Here is a 13,565-nt window from a genome sequence, read left to right as displayed (position 1 = left end):
GCAAATGGCTGCAATATAAAAAGAGTGAAAAATTTAAGGGGGTCTGAATACTTTCCGTACCCACTGTATAACAGTCAGTGGAAGAAAATGGAGGAAGTCAAAAATCAGCCACAGAATCAAGAGCACCCATGGCCAACAGTTCATCTGATGATGAAGATTTTTTCGCTTCTTTGAAACAGACAACACATGAAGCCAGCAAAGAGTTGGATGGATATCTGGCCTGTGTTTCAGACACCAGTGTTTCAGGCACTGCAGGATTGATTTTTAGCCCCAAAAGAGCTAGGCCTGACACTCACAATTTTGAAAATCAACTTCTGCTTAAGTTAAATCCGAGGTTTTGCAACTTTGAGTAGCATGTTGCATACTGGCATTGGGTAGTAGTCTTATAGTTTGATAATTAAATACAATTAAACACAAACAGTTCTAAAGGAGGATAAAACTTTGTATGTGGTTCATTCACTTCATGTTTTTAGAGATTAAAAGCTTAAACAAGAATCTCTAGTTTTCATTCTTGCTGTTACTTTTACTTTTTTAATACTCAAGTACAATTTTAATGTAGTACTTTTTTACTTTTACTCGAGTATGATTCTGGACAGATACTTTTACTTTTAATTGAGTAAAATTTTCACTCAGTACTTGTACTTTCACTTGAGTAACATTTTTGAGTACTTTTTACACCTCTGATGTTTACAATAGCGCCTTGTTTTTTTCAAAGTAAATTTAGTCTTAGTTGAATGTATATTGAAATGTTTAACAAAATAACGTAACACTTTTTATTGTAAAATACAGATTTATTAACCACTCTAACCTTTGAACATACATAATTTGCCGTGTGAATCAACAGCTGAAAATGTTGTCTGCCATGAGGGAGTGATGAAACCAAATTCATTTGCTTGTGGACACAATGCGAGGTCACGTGACTCGCAGGAGCGCGCAACCGGCGTACTGCCTGCGTCCACAGTGCTCGCGCCCGGGGATAGTAAACGACCCTCCCGCGCGAGCCATCATCACTGGCGCGAGGAACACACTGGCGAGCGGCGACAGTATCTTTTTCAGAGGAGCAGATTGTTGTATTATTCACCAGCTGTGAATGTGAACTCCTCGGGCCTCGTTTGATGTTGAGCTAGCAGTTGAACTGAATATACGCGTTGGTGATAAATTGAGAAGAAAAGCTGAACTCTTTGGACCAGTTACCCTGCCCAATGCGGTACATGTACTCAGCTGTAACGAGCTCCACCAGAAGAACTATTTCAGGACGCTATCATGGAAAAATACATGCGACTTTACCGCAAGCTGTCGATATGCCAGAGGATAGCTTGATTGAACGTTGCCGTTTATATAGCTAATGCTTTTATATCATGTTTTACTTGCAGTTGTGTTTATTTTAAATTGAAGGAAAGCGCATACTAGCTTCGGTTATGTCCAGATGACAACCTGCATCAGGTCTGACAGTGATGCAACAGCATTTATTACATGTACAGAATTTTAATAAGTCGTTAAACCGCTGCTGGATCTTAAACTGTTGCATTGAGAGCTGACATTGTCGGCGATCATTGAGAATCTTGGAAGAGGAGGAACGACAATTTGGGTGTCCTGACACAAACGCCAATTCAGATACAACGATGGCAAATGACTCCATCCAAGTAAGTTGACTGCTTATTACAGAATAAATCCCGCAAAATCTAGATTATAGAGTAGTTCCTATTCCTAAAACCGCTCACGTGTTTTATTATACCAAAATAATCCCATGGATTTGGGGGGCAGACAATAGAGTTGCTTTAAGACCCAGGAGATGCCTTCACTTTTACTTAGAAAGCTCATCTGAATGGAAGAATGACTGAGCTTATCTCTAAAGCGATGGAGTCACCCATATATCCTTCATCTAAGGGGCCATTTCTCTTCCATAATAGTGTAAAGAGACATTTCTGGTGGCTAAACACTGACAAAGTGTTTGGGTTGTACACTAAATATATTGCAGTTCATTTGGAAAACCCTGTTGAGCCTGATAGCTTGGGTTGTTTCAGACCTGCTCTGTGTTAAACACCAATATTTATGTTTTCTCATCTTGGTGTGCTAGAGAATTGAACACATAAAATCTTACTGAACCGAAGACAAAGTTTAAGCCTTGTATAGATATTTTTCACCCTTTTATGTCTTCTGGAAAGTGTTTAAAGAAATGTTTTATGTGTATTTCTATTTATGGTCAATTAAATATTAGCTAGCACACTTGTGTTATGTAACTTGGGCACATATGTTGACCAGATTCTTTGGGAAAAATGTCAAAAGCAGTTGAAAACACATGTTTAACAAAAAGCTTTAAAAGAGTAATGTGTAGCACCATTAACTGGACTAGTGATATAGGCTATATTTGGCAGATTATTTGAATAACAAATTTAGTTGATTAACAGATGTGTTCTTTTTTGTGTCAAGTTTTTCTGTTTTAAATTATTTTTTTGATAATTGAATAAATATTGTGTATAGTAGGCTACATTTTATGCAGTAAAAATTGATACAATTTTTAACATTTAGGCTTTAAAGAGTAATTCACCTCAAAATAAAAATTCTGTCATCATGTAGTTTCAAAACCTGTATAGTTTTTTTTTTTAATTCTGTGGAACACAAAAGAAGATATTTGAAGAAGAATGTCGGTAACCTCTTTTGGTCACCATTGACTTCTGTTGTATGGACATTTCTCAAAATATCTTTCATGTTCCACAGAAGAAGGAAAGTCATACAGTTTTGGAACAAAATAAGGGTGAGTAAATGATGACAAAATAGTCCATTTCAAATTTTTCAATTAAAAATCATTGAAAACAGAAAAAATTGTGGCAGATTTTTAAGCTGACAAAAGGAAGAACCCTCCCATTAAAAGTCAGTTATTTGCACTCTAAACAATGCTGGGTTAAAAACAACCCAAGTTGGGTTGAAAATGGACAAAAACCCAGTTTTTGCAATTGGGTTAAATGTTTGCCCAACGTTCTGGGCAGTTTGATTTAACCCAACTATTGTTTTAAAATTACTATATGGCTGACTTAAAATGAACCCAAAATAGGTTGGAAATTAAAAATCGGACACATAATTACTAGAGGCAACAATAATTATCAAAAGGTGAACATTTATTCATAAACAATTGTTTAATTATTATTCATTAAACTTAGTAATAAATGTTAATTTATTAAACATATTAATAAATGTTACTTTGGGTTCATTTTAAGCAAGCAATGCAGTAATTTTTAAACAATAGTTAAGTTAAATAAAACAACCCAACTACTGGGTTTGTCCATTCTCAACCCAACTTGGGTTGTTTTTAACCCAGCCTTTTTTTAAAGTGTGAGTAATATGTTGAAACTGACCAAGTATCGGCAGATGAATCAGCCTGGCTGATTCATTGAAGGCCGCCAATGTTTTCCCAATTTAAACCTTTCCTTAGATATTCTTATAACGATTGCTGAATGTGACTGATTGTTGTCAGAATTGATGAGATACTTGCAGACAACATGGAAAACGCCAACAAAGTCATAGTCCTACACATATTTTCCCTGTTTCATGAAGTATCTCCTACATGGTTACAACTAACAATGTGGACACAGCCTCACGCACACACTTGTGTCCACACATAGGATGACTAAGCAAGAACACTCATCAAGAATGTGAATGTGATTATGTCAGCGACTGAATGACAACAGCTGATTCACCTAATGAGCATCATTTTTGTTGTTGTTTTGTTGAGAGGTCCCTCAAGTTTTAAATTCATAGACTCATCTTATCTTTCTTATCCTCACAGCAGGAGATTCTGTACACAGATGCGTCTCACCAAGCTGACAATCTAACAGTTTAGTTGCTCAGTAGATTACTAGTTCACAGATGGAGCTGACAGAACTTAATGTTATGTGCTAGGCTAGCACGTTCTGCAAAGCCTTATCCCTGTGAACTCAAATGTCCTGTTGTGTATCTGTGTGTTTTATTAAGTAAGTTCCCAGCCCTCTACGCATTAGACCAGCTTAATGGGGTTTGAAGAGTAGGCTAATTCCCATTTTCCTGTCCTGTCTTCACTTCGCTGGCTTTTAACACAATTGCGTATTGTTTTTGTCAATAGTACATACCATCAGCAAATCGATGCGCTTGTATGTAGGTTTATAGAATTAGGTATGCAGTGTACCTGTTTGGCTTATTTGTGTCGATGGAAACGGGAAGGTAATTTCATCTAGTAAGCAGTTCTAGTGCAGTGAACACAGCTGGTTGAAGGAGTAGTTCACCCCAAAATGAAAAATTTTGTGAACCAAATCAAACAAGTCAGACTCAAAACAACGACTCCTGAATGGTTTGGACTTGGTTCAGTCTCCCTGTAGTCAATAATTTTATCCCTAAAACTCATCTTTGATCACCAAAATGACATATTTAAACATTTTTTCCTGTGAAACAAAATCTTCATGCCTTAATAGCTTGAATGTAACTCTACACCCTTCCTTTATTTAGTATACGCGGAACCATGAATATGCTAATTAGCCCTGCCTCCACTCACTCACACAAGCTCAGAGATCCACTCGTTCAACTTACTGAGGTAAACGCGGCACAATTGCATCGCTCTTTACTGTAATGTGTTTGTCGGACGGACACATAACGTTAATTAATATGATTAGCCTTTTGCTTGACTACGTTATCAACAGCTAATAATCTGTTGTTAATGTTACATGAACCATGTTCCCGTTCTTCATGTCAGAGTCAGACAGTTGCCTTCTAACAATCATATCCTTACAAACGCTTTGAATAACTCAGAACGTCGGTGGAGAAAGGCATATAGTTCATCATAACATCGTAATATACATCATACACCTGCCATATTGCTAAATCTAAACAATTTTTCATATTAACTTAAAAAAATACCGGGATAACCTGGCTTCTTTTGAGACTCCCTTGCTTCACGGCATAGTAATGATATGCCAGAGCCCCTCTGGCACTTTGACGTGATTGGTTACAAGGTAGTTTGTGACGTCAGAAACAGCAGCGATTTTCAAACTGCGTTTTTGAGACTGTCTTTGTTTCACTGCAGTTTTAAAGAGAACATACTCAGCAGTGATGTTGACTTATGTCTACTGACATTTAAGACATCTGCTTTAAACATTATAATGCTCATGATAACTTTCATTAACTCTACAAGTAAATCCACTTCACCAGCTAGTTATTCTTTGATAGCAATGCCATTGAAATATAGAGCTACCGCAAAAACGGAAGTTCAAAGACGGTATTATAAATATGGCGGTGCACTTGTTTCTCTGGCGCATAAGGTCTATAAACAAAAGTATGTTTGTTTTTTTTTAATTACAGTTAACATTTGGATTTGATTTGGCGAGGATGCTCAAAGATGAGCTTGCCAAGAGCAAACCTGTCAGTCTCTATTTGCATCTCTGTTGGCCAAAAAAGTTATTGCTGAGATCTGATTGGCTGTGGTGTGTTTGGCTGATGGTGCAGTTTTGGAGGGGATCATGAGGGCATGAGACTGACACTCAGGCATAATGGACTCCATTGTGTTACTACCACAGCTCCAAATGGTATTCACCATTGACTTCATGTTGTGCTCTTCCGCCACACCCTCAGCCTGTTTACTGACCCCTATAGTGTGTGTGTGTGTGTGTGTGCTGGTAAAACGCGGCTTTCATGTTTGTGTTGACCTCCTGGGGCATATATAAGTCATTGTTTAAGCCTAGGATTGGTGGTTTCCATAAATATTTATTTTTTGTCTTTTGTGACCGATTATTTAAGTCATCATAGGGTTGCTCACTAGTTTTCATGTTTACATGTTGAGATGCATGATATATCAGTACCATATCAGGCGATATTAGAGATTTGTTTCATTTGCCAGTATTGGTTTATAGTGGGTATTTAATTGTGCATGTTTGTTTGCTCAATATTGCCCTTGCTGTTGACTAAACTGAGTAAAGTTGATTTTTAAAAACATTAATAGTTTAATAACCTGGTGAATTAGCTTCTCGAACTTGATTTTGACCTTCAGGAATTGATTGGATTGTTGTTGTTTGCTAATTGCTGTATTTCTCATGTGAGTGAAAGGTTGCTGGAGGACAGTCAGTATTGACTCATTACACAAGAATTTAATTTGTAATTTATTACTTTATTGGTTATTGGGCATACCATGAATTAGGGCTGGGCGATATATCGCATGCGATTCTCACGCGCATTTCGTCAGTAAAGCCGGTTCCCTGATTACCTCTAAATCGCCATCACCTGCTTTCAAATGGAGCGCCTTTTAATAGACAAAGCCGTAGTTCACGGAGAAGCCACGCAAAATCGCGTTCAGTATCGAAGATGAATCGACTTCGATAATGAACCCGATTTTGCGTGGCTTATCAGTGAACTACGGCTCTGTCTATTAAAAGGCGCTCCATTTGAAAGCAGGTGATGGCGATTTAGAGGTAATCAGGGAACCGGCTTTACTGACGAAATGCGCGTGAGAATCGCATGCGATATATCGCCCAGCCCTACCATGAATATAATTTATCGCCTTATCTGTATCAAATAGAATTTTTAAGGATTAAGTCACTTCTGAATAAAAAATTAATCACCCCCATGTTATCCAAGATGTTTGTCTTTCTTTCTTCAGTCAGAAAGAAATTATGGTTTTTGAGGAAAACATTCCAGGATTTTTCTCCATATAGTGGACTTCAACTGCTACCAATGGATTGAAGGTCCAAACTGCAGTTTCAATGCAGCTTCAAAGGGCTCTACACGATCCCAGATGAAGAATAAGGGTCTTATTTAGTGAAACAATTTTCTAAAAAAAAAAAAACGAAAAAACTTTTTAACCACCAATGCTTGTCTGTTTTTTTAGAAAATGGCTGATAATTTCACTAGACAAGACCCTTATTCCTCGTCTGGGATCGTGTAGAGCCCTTTGAAGCTGCAATTTGGTACTTCAAATTGCAGCTAGCCGTTGAAGTCCACTATGGAGAAAAATCCTGGAATGTTTTCCTCAAAAACCTTAATTTCTTTGGTAACACTTTACAATAAGGTTCATTAGGTTAACATTAGTTTAACATTGAACTAATAACTGCACTTATACAGCATTTATTAATCTTTGTTAATGTTAATTTCGACAGAAAGAAAGACAAACATCTTGGATGACATGGAGGTGAGTAAATTATCAGGAAATTTTAATTCTGAAGTGAACTGATCCTGCACATCTCCAGTGAAGAGCACACTGGTCTGGTGTATTCCTGTCTTTAAGCTAATCAGCAGCTGGTTTAATACTTTTGATGGGTGGATTAGAAACTCGATCGCTTCCCTCACCATTTTTTCCCCCAAGTGTAAAACAGCTGCATTTTCTCATGACCTCATAAAGGCAAACTCTGGCCATGTGTTCCATAGCCTTGTTTTCATTCCAGCCCCTCCCCTTTGTGACATCATCAGTTCCGTTGCCATGATGAGTTCTGCTCATTATCCAGCATTCTGAAGCATTAGAGCAGCTTGCATAACTGTTCCGTTACTAAAACCACACTTTCATTATTTCAATGCCTTGGGCTAGTCCTCCATACATTGATCTTAATGTGAAGTACTCAATCACTGTGTAAATGCTCTTTCTCTTTCATTCTCTTGATCTAATTGTTCATTGTGGCTTAACTGCTTGATTTGTTATTCAGGAAGAAAAAAATGTCACTAATGTGCACTATCAAACATTGTTCTCTACGTGTGTGTTAAATGAATGTTCTATCATTATGCCGATCTCCGATTTTTATAAAGCACTTAAAACCCACTGTTTCCTGGTTCAATACAGGAATTTTATTTTGACTCGCCCCATGAAATCATTTATTTGGAAGCCATCCTGTTAATACATCCCAGAGCGATGAATATTTAATACTGTGAAAGCTAACATACTCTGCAGAAAGACACATCCACACTGTCCTGTTGCTCTTTGTCTGAGAGAGCATGCAACAGTTAGGGTGTTGTAAACTGATCCACAGGGTGTAGTAGCGCCTGTAATCTCGCTCTCTTTGCTTCTATCTCTCTCTCTCTTCCCCCTTTCTCTTTGTGAAACACCAGCTGCTCTGCTTCTCCCCCTCCTCGACTCCAAAATTCCCCTCTCTGTCTGTCTCTCCCTTTATCAGACCGGTCAGCTCTCCGTCACTCCCCCACCTCGCTTAGATTTCCAGGCTCAATTTAGGATTCAGGCACTCTCTTTGGAGATCGGATTGCTCTGAGAGAGAATACGTTGAATTTGAGCCTGAATTTGGGGGGTTTCCCTGTTTTATGTCCCTGATAAGATTATCATTTGTACCTTTCTGAATCATTCTGTTAATCAGAAGATCGTGTCACTCTGTGTTTTTTTTTTTTTTTGTTTTTTTGTTCATGTTGGAAAAATAGAGCAAATTAACTTGTGGTTGGTTGAAGGATTAGTTTTAGCGTTAGGATTTATTTTATTTTTTAAATTCATTTTGTTTTGTTTATCCCATAAAATCAAAATTACACTTTTACTCATTTTTTTGGCTTTGAGGTCATACTCCTAACAGATGACAATATGATCTTGAATATTTACACATTTAAACTTTACAGTCTTTTTATAAAATTGTACTATTTTTATGTGTGTGTGTGTGAATACACAACAATGTTTAGTACATCACAGAAAAACACACATTACTTTTGCAAGCCATAACAACACATGATCAATAAATGTAAGCTGTAGTGTCAATACTTCATTGGCCCAAAAGGTCAACTGGCCTGAAACTCACCCTGTGTCATGCCATCCATTGTTGCTCCCAGTCTGGTTTGCATTTCCCAAAAGCATTAGCCAACTATAGTTGCATGTTCCATCGTTATCAGCATAATTCAATGATTTGGTTTTTCCCGAAACCACTTTCCAACTATAGGGGTGGGCGATATGACCAAATTCTTATTTCACGATAATGATATACCACTATATAGTCATTTTGTGTTATTTTATCTCACTTCTGTTATTAAAAATAAGCAAAAAGAAGCAAATGACAAACAATAGGACAAATACAATAACAAAAATATGATTTAAATTAAGGTTTTCAGGTACAATAGATTTATTTCACATGTAGTTAGAAATAGTAAATCGACTTGTGTAGACCATCTGCCAGAAGCTAGTTATTTTAGTTTATAAAGTTTTATTATGGATATGTTTCTTAAAAAACTCAGTGGAGTTGTATGGATTACTTGTATGATGGATGGTTGCACTTTTTTGGACTTCAAAATCTGGAGCGTCATTCACTCCCATTATAAAGCTTGGAAGAGCAAGGATATTTTTTAATATATCTGTGTATATATCTAATATATCTTTTTTTAATATAGATTGTGTTTAACTGAAAGAAGACAGTCATATACACTTAGGATGGCTTGAGGATGAATAAATCAGTGATACTGTAGGCTATGTCAAATGATCTTTGCGTTAAGTCTTTGAGTGCAAGTGCAAAATAATAGACCTGCGACTTTTTTGTGTAATGTGATAGGATAATATTCATTTTTGGGTGAACTATCTCTTTAATTCAATCTCAAACGGATTAATTAGATATTATACTCCACCATCTTTGTGACGTCATTAACTATACCAATGTGGTTCGAATGATGGATGTGTGCCAAAGTTATTACGTTTTTGGGAAACAGTCCTGCCTAGCTAGTTAGTTTCTCCATTGATGCATCGTACTATGGTGGTGGTTAAGTAGTGAGTTACGTCGTTGTACAGGAAACGTAAAGTAGGGTGGCCAATGGCTGATCATATGTCTGATGCAAAAAAGCAAATTAGTCCTACAAAAATGAACCACTAATTTTCAAAAAATATTTGAAAATGGCAAAATGAGCATTATATAAGCTGTTGTTAGATTTTGGAACTGTTACACAAGCAGTTTATGCAAATATTTGTTTTTAAATTATTAGGTGGGGAGAAATGTCTTCCAACTGCAGTCACACCTCAGTTGATAAGCATATTACACTCATTCAAAGTAGAGCGTGCAAGAGAATTTTTATTTAACAACAAAGTTAAATCGAGGTGGTTGCCATTCCCAGGAGACCTTTTAACTAACTAATACATTATGAAGTTGTTTGGTTATTTGTCATTTCAACATTTCTGTTCCTTATAAAAGTTATTTGCCTAAGGCCACAGATTGTCTTTTTGGCTCAATGTAAAAGTGGGAATTGAGAAGTGACGCTTTTGAAAATACTTGTTACTAATGATATGTGAAAGAAAAGCTTGTTTTTTTTCTTGTCTGTCACATTAGAAAGGAGGATGTGCACATACCTTCCTGTGTTTGTGTACATGACCATGTGCATGCGTGTGTGTGTGTGTGTGTGTGTGTGTGTGTGTGTGTGCATAAGGCTGTTCATGTGTGCATTTAAAGTCCCTGTAAAAGCAATATTAAAATATGTTTTGAGTTTGTCACACCACAGAAAAATGTGTTAACCACCCAGGCAAAAAAATTCCAAGTAAATGAAATAAGTTATCAAAATCTTGAAAAAGTAGGCAGTATTCTCTGCTCTCAAATGCTGGGGGCGTGTCTGCTGTTGGCGCTGAAACCACGCTTACTTGTGAGAAAGATGCTTGAGTTGAGTCAAACATACTGATGCATATAAACAAAGAATCACGTTAAAAGGGTTAGTTCACCCAAAAATGAAAATTCTGTCATTTATTTTTATAAAATACTTTTAAAATTAAGATATTTTTGAATCTGATGGTTTTGTCTGCAAGATAATTATCACTTTCAAACGCTTAGAAAGGTAGTAAAAACATATTTAAAACAGTTCATCTGACTACAGTGGATCAATCTTAATGTTATGAAGCGACGAGAATACTTTTTGTGTGCCAGAAAAACAAAATAACAACTTTATTCAACAATATCTCGTGATGGGCGGTTTCAAAACACTGCTTCATGAAGCTTCGAAGCTTTATGAATCTTTTGTTTCGATTCAGTGGTTCGGAGCATGTATCAAACTACTAAAGTCACGTTAACCATTGAAATTTCGAAACACTTATGACATAACAAAGCCTTGTTTACTGAAATCACGTGAATTTCACGCTCCAAACCACTGATTTGAAACAAAAGATTTGTAAAGCTTCGATCCTGAACACAGAATTGGTGAAAAACTGTTGAACGGTCTTAACTCCACAATTCAGTACTAGATAATTCACAGTCTTTGTAATGTGTTCCAGCAATACATTTGCGACATTTATAATGTGTTTAGAAACAATTCTCAGAATTGACTTTACAGGGACTTTAAGAAAAAGAGAACTTCTCCGGGTCAATGTGTCTCAGCCCAGTCCCTTGACTCTGGGTGGGTCTAGTATTTTACAGGGTACTTAGTCTGTATAATACTGTATCTGTGTGAGATACACTCTCAGCTACTACTCTTTCAACAATCCCATTATTCATCCAATCTTAGATAACCTTTAAAATGAAGCAATAAACTACAGCCGTAAATGATCCACTCCAGGAAGAGATGGACTGATTTCCTCATTTAGACACACACAGATAATAAGAGGGATACATTGCAGTAGAGTAACAGTGACATACAGTCCTTTGTTTAGCTGATCATAGCTTTTTTTAGTCACCAATAGGATCAGTTTGTTTGCATAAGGAAGCCTTGTGTTTTATGCAAATATATTATAAAGATTCAGTGCATTCAAACATGACGGATATATTCCGCTTCCGGGTTATTTTTAGACATTTATCAAACACACGTACTGTCGTATAGATTTGATCAGCTCTAATGTGCCTTGTGTTGTAATGCACAAATGTGAGACATTGGGAGTGGTCACAGACAGGTGTTTGCAACCAGGTTTCCGGGACAACTGCTGCCATAGCAACCATGATTAGTGATGCCACAGGATACTGTCTCGCAGGAGGGTGGTAGAACAGGCACAAAGCTCTTTAATTAGCTCGGCCCTTTAATTAGGGGAATCTGGGTGTCGTACTAATTCATTAACAAGGGAGATCTTAGACTTTTGAGTAAAGAAAGATGGTAATAAACTTTTAAAGTAGTTCAAATACATCAGTCATTCAACATTCAACAACAAAGTAACATTACACATTACATAAAAAAGTGGCAGGTCTATTATTTTGCAATTACACTCCAAGGCTTAATGCACAGATCATTTGACATACAGAATCATATTGTTTTGTTCATGTCCATATGGTTATCACTGTCTATCAGATTCAACTGGGCATTTAAATATGGCTGTTAATCCAGGAACTTTGTAATGTGTAGTTAGCAGCTTGAGAAATACACTATAAAAAGTCTGTAAAAATAGGAAACAATGTACTGTATAAATATAAAGGAGTTTTTTTTTTTTTAATAGGTGTTTTACCTATTTTAAATTACACATTGCATTGTGTTGTATTAGGGTTAATGTAAAATAACTGGATAATGTCCTGGCAGAAAATTACCAGTAGGTACATTTTCCGTTTTTATTTTTTGCAGTGTTATATACAAAAAGAGAGCAAAGTTCGCCGATTGGTCATTCCGTTCACACGCTCAACAGATCTGTGGACGGCCTGTGATTGGCTACACAGCACAATGCTGCAAAAGCACATTGTCAATAGAAACCTCTGACGCTCTTCACAGAGCGCTTAAACTGTTACGGCAGCATTTTAAAGCAGCCAGCTATCAGCGGGTACTGGTACTGCAGAATGGCATTTATAGTCACATTAATCAAATAAATCTTTGGCAGGACAAAAATTCATTTCGGTGGCTGCCAAAATATTTTCAGTGCAGGGAAAACCCTGGAACAGGACCATGTTTAAAAGATTCGTTCACTTTCAAATGAAAATTACCCTAAGCTTTACTCACACTCAAGCCATCCTAGGTGTATATGACTTTCTTCTTTCTGATAAACACAATCTGAGAAATATTAATAAATATCCTGAAGCGTCCGAGCTTTATAATGGCAGTGAGTGGGATCAATGAGTATGAAGTTGAAGAAAGTGTCTCAATCCACATCCATCAATCATAAGCACATTTCAAACGGCTCCGGGGGGTTAATAAAGGCCCTCTGATGCATTTGTGTGAAAAAATATCCATATTTAACAAGTTATGAAGTAAAATATCTAGCTTCCGCCAGACCGCCTTCTGTATTCAAATTACGGAAAAAAAGTGTAGCATAAGCGTTTTGAACTACTGGAGTTTTGCACTTTCTTTATAAATTGAATACGGAAGGCAGTCTGGCGGTCAATCTAGAAATTTTACTTCATAACTTGTTAAATATGTTTTTTGTTTTTTTACACAAACGCATCGCTTCACTTCAGAAGGCCTTTATAAAGATGCCATTATAAAGCTCGGATGCTTCAGGATATTTATTAATATTTCTCAGATTGTGTTCATCAGAAAGAAGAAAGTCATATACCCCCATGGTTTGAGGGTGACTAAAGGCTCCGGTATACTTCAAACAAAGTTCTTTTTCGTTCTTCGTTTAGGGGTAAAACGAAGTTCGAAATGCGTGACCAGCGATATACTGTAAACGAACATCTGTCGCCGCCCACACTGCTGAGATCGACGTTTAGATGAATATTTAACAGCAATAAGAAAAGCGTCTGATCATAACACCA

The 13,565-nt window shown here is 36.8% G+C and overlaps 1 protein-coding gene across 1 annotated transcript in view; it reads left to right on the top strand.

The window, feature by feature from the left end:
• Nucleotides 1-924: 924 nt before the first annotated feature.
• Nucleotides 925-13,565, top strand: part of pkn1a (protein kinase N1a) — a 52,777-nt gene continuing 40,136 nt past the window's right edge. The window contains exon 1 of the mRNA XM_048196493.1: nt 925-1,643. Within this exon, the coding sequence (XP_048052450.1) occupies nt 1,623-1,643 (21 nt within the window). The 5' untranslated portion in view covers nt 925-1,622. The remainder of the gene's footprint in view (nt 1,644-13,565) is intronic.

The sequence above is a fragment of the Megalobrama amblycephala genome, linkage group LG7, assembly GCF_018812025.1.
Source record: "Megalobrama amblycephala isolate DHTTF-2021 linkage group LG7, ASM1881202v1, whole genome shotgun sequence".
Lineage (NCBI taxonomy): Eukaryota > Metazoa > Chordata > Actinopteri > Cypriniformes > Xenocyprididae > Megalobrama > Megalobrama amblycephala.
The sequence above is the reverse complement of the archived record's forward strand: the minus strand, read 5'-3'. Positions and strand labels throughout refer to the sequence as shown.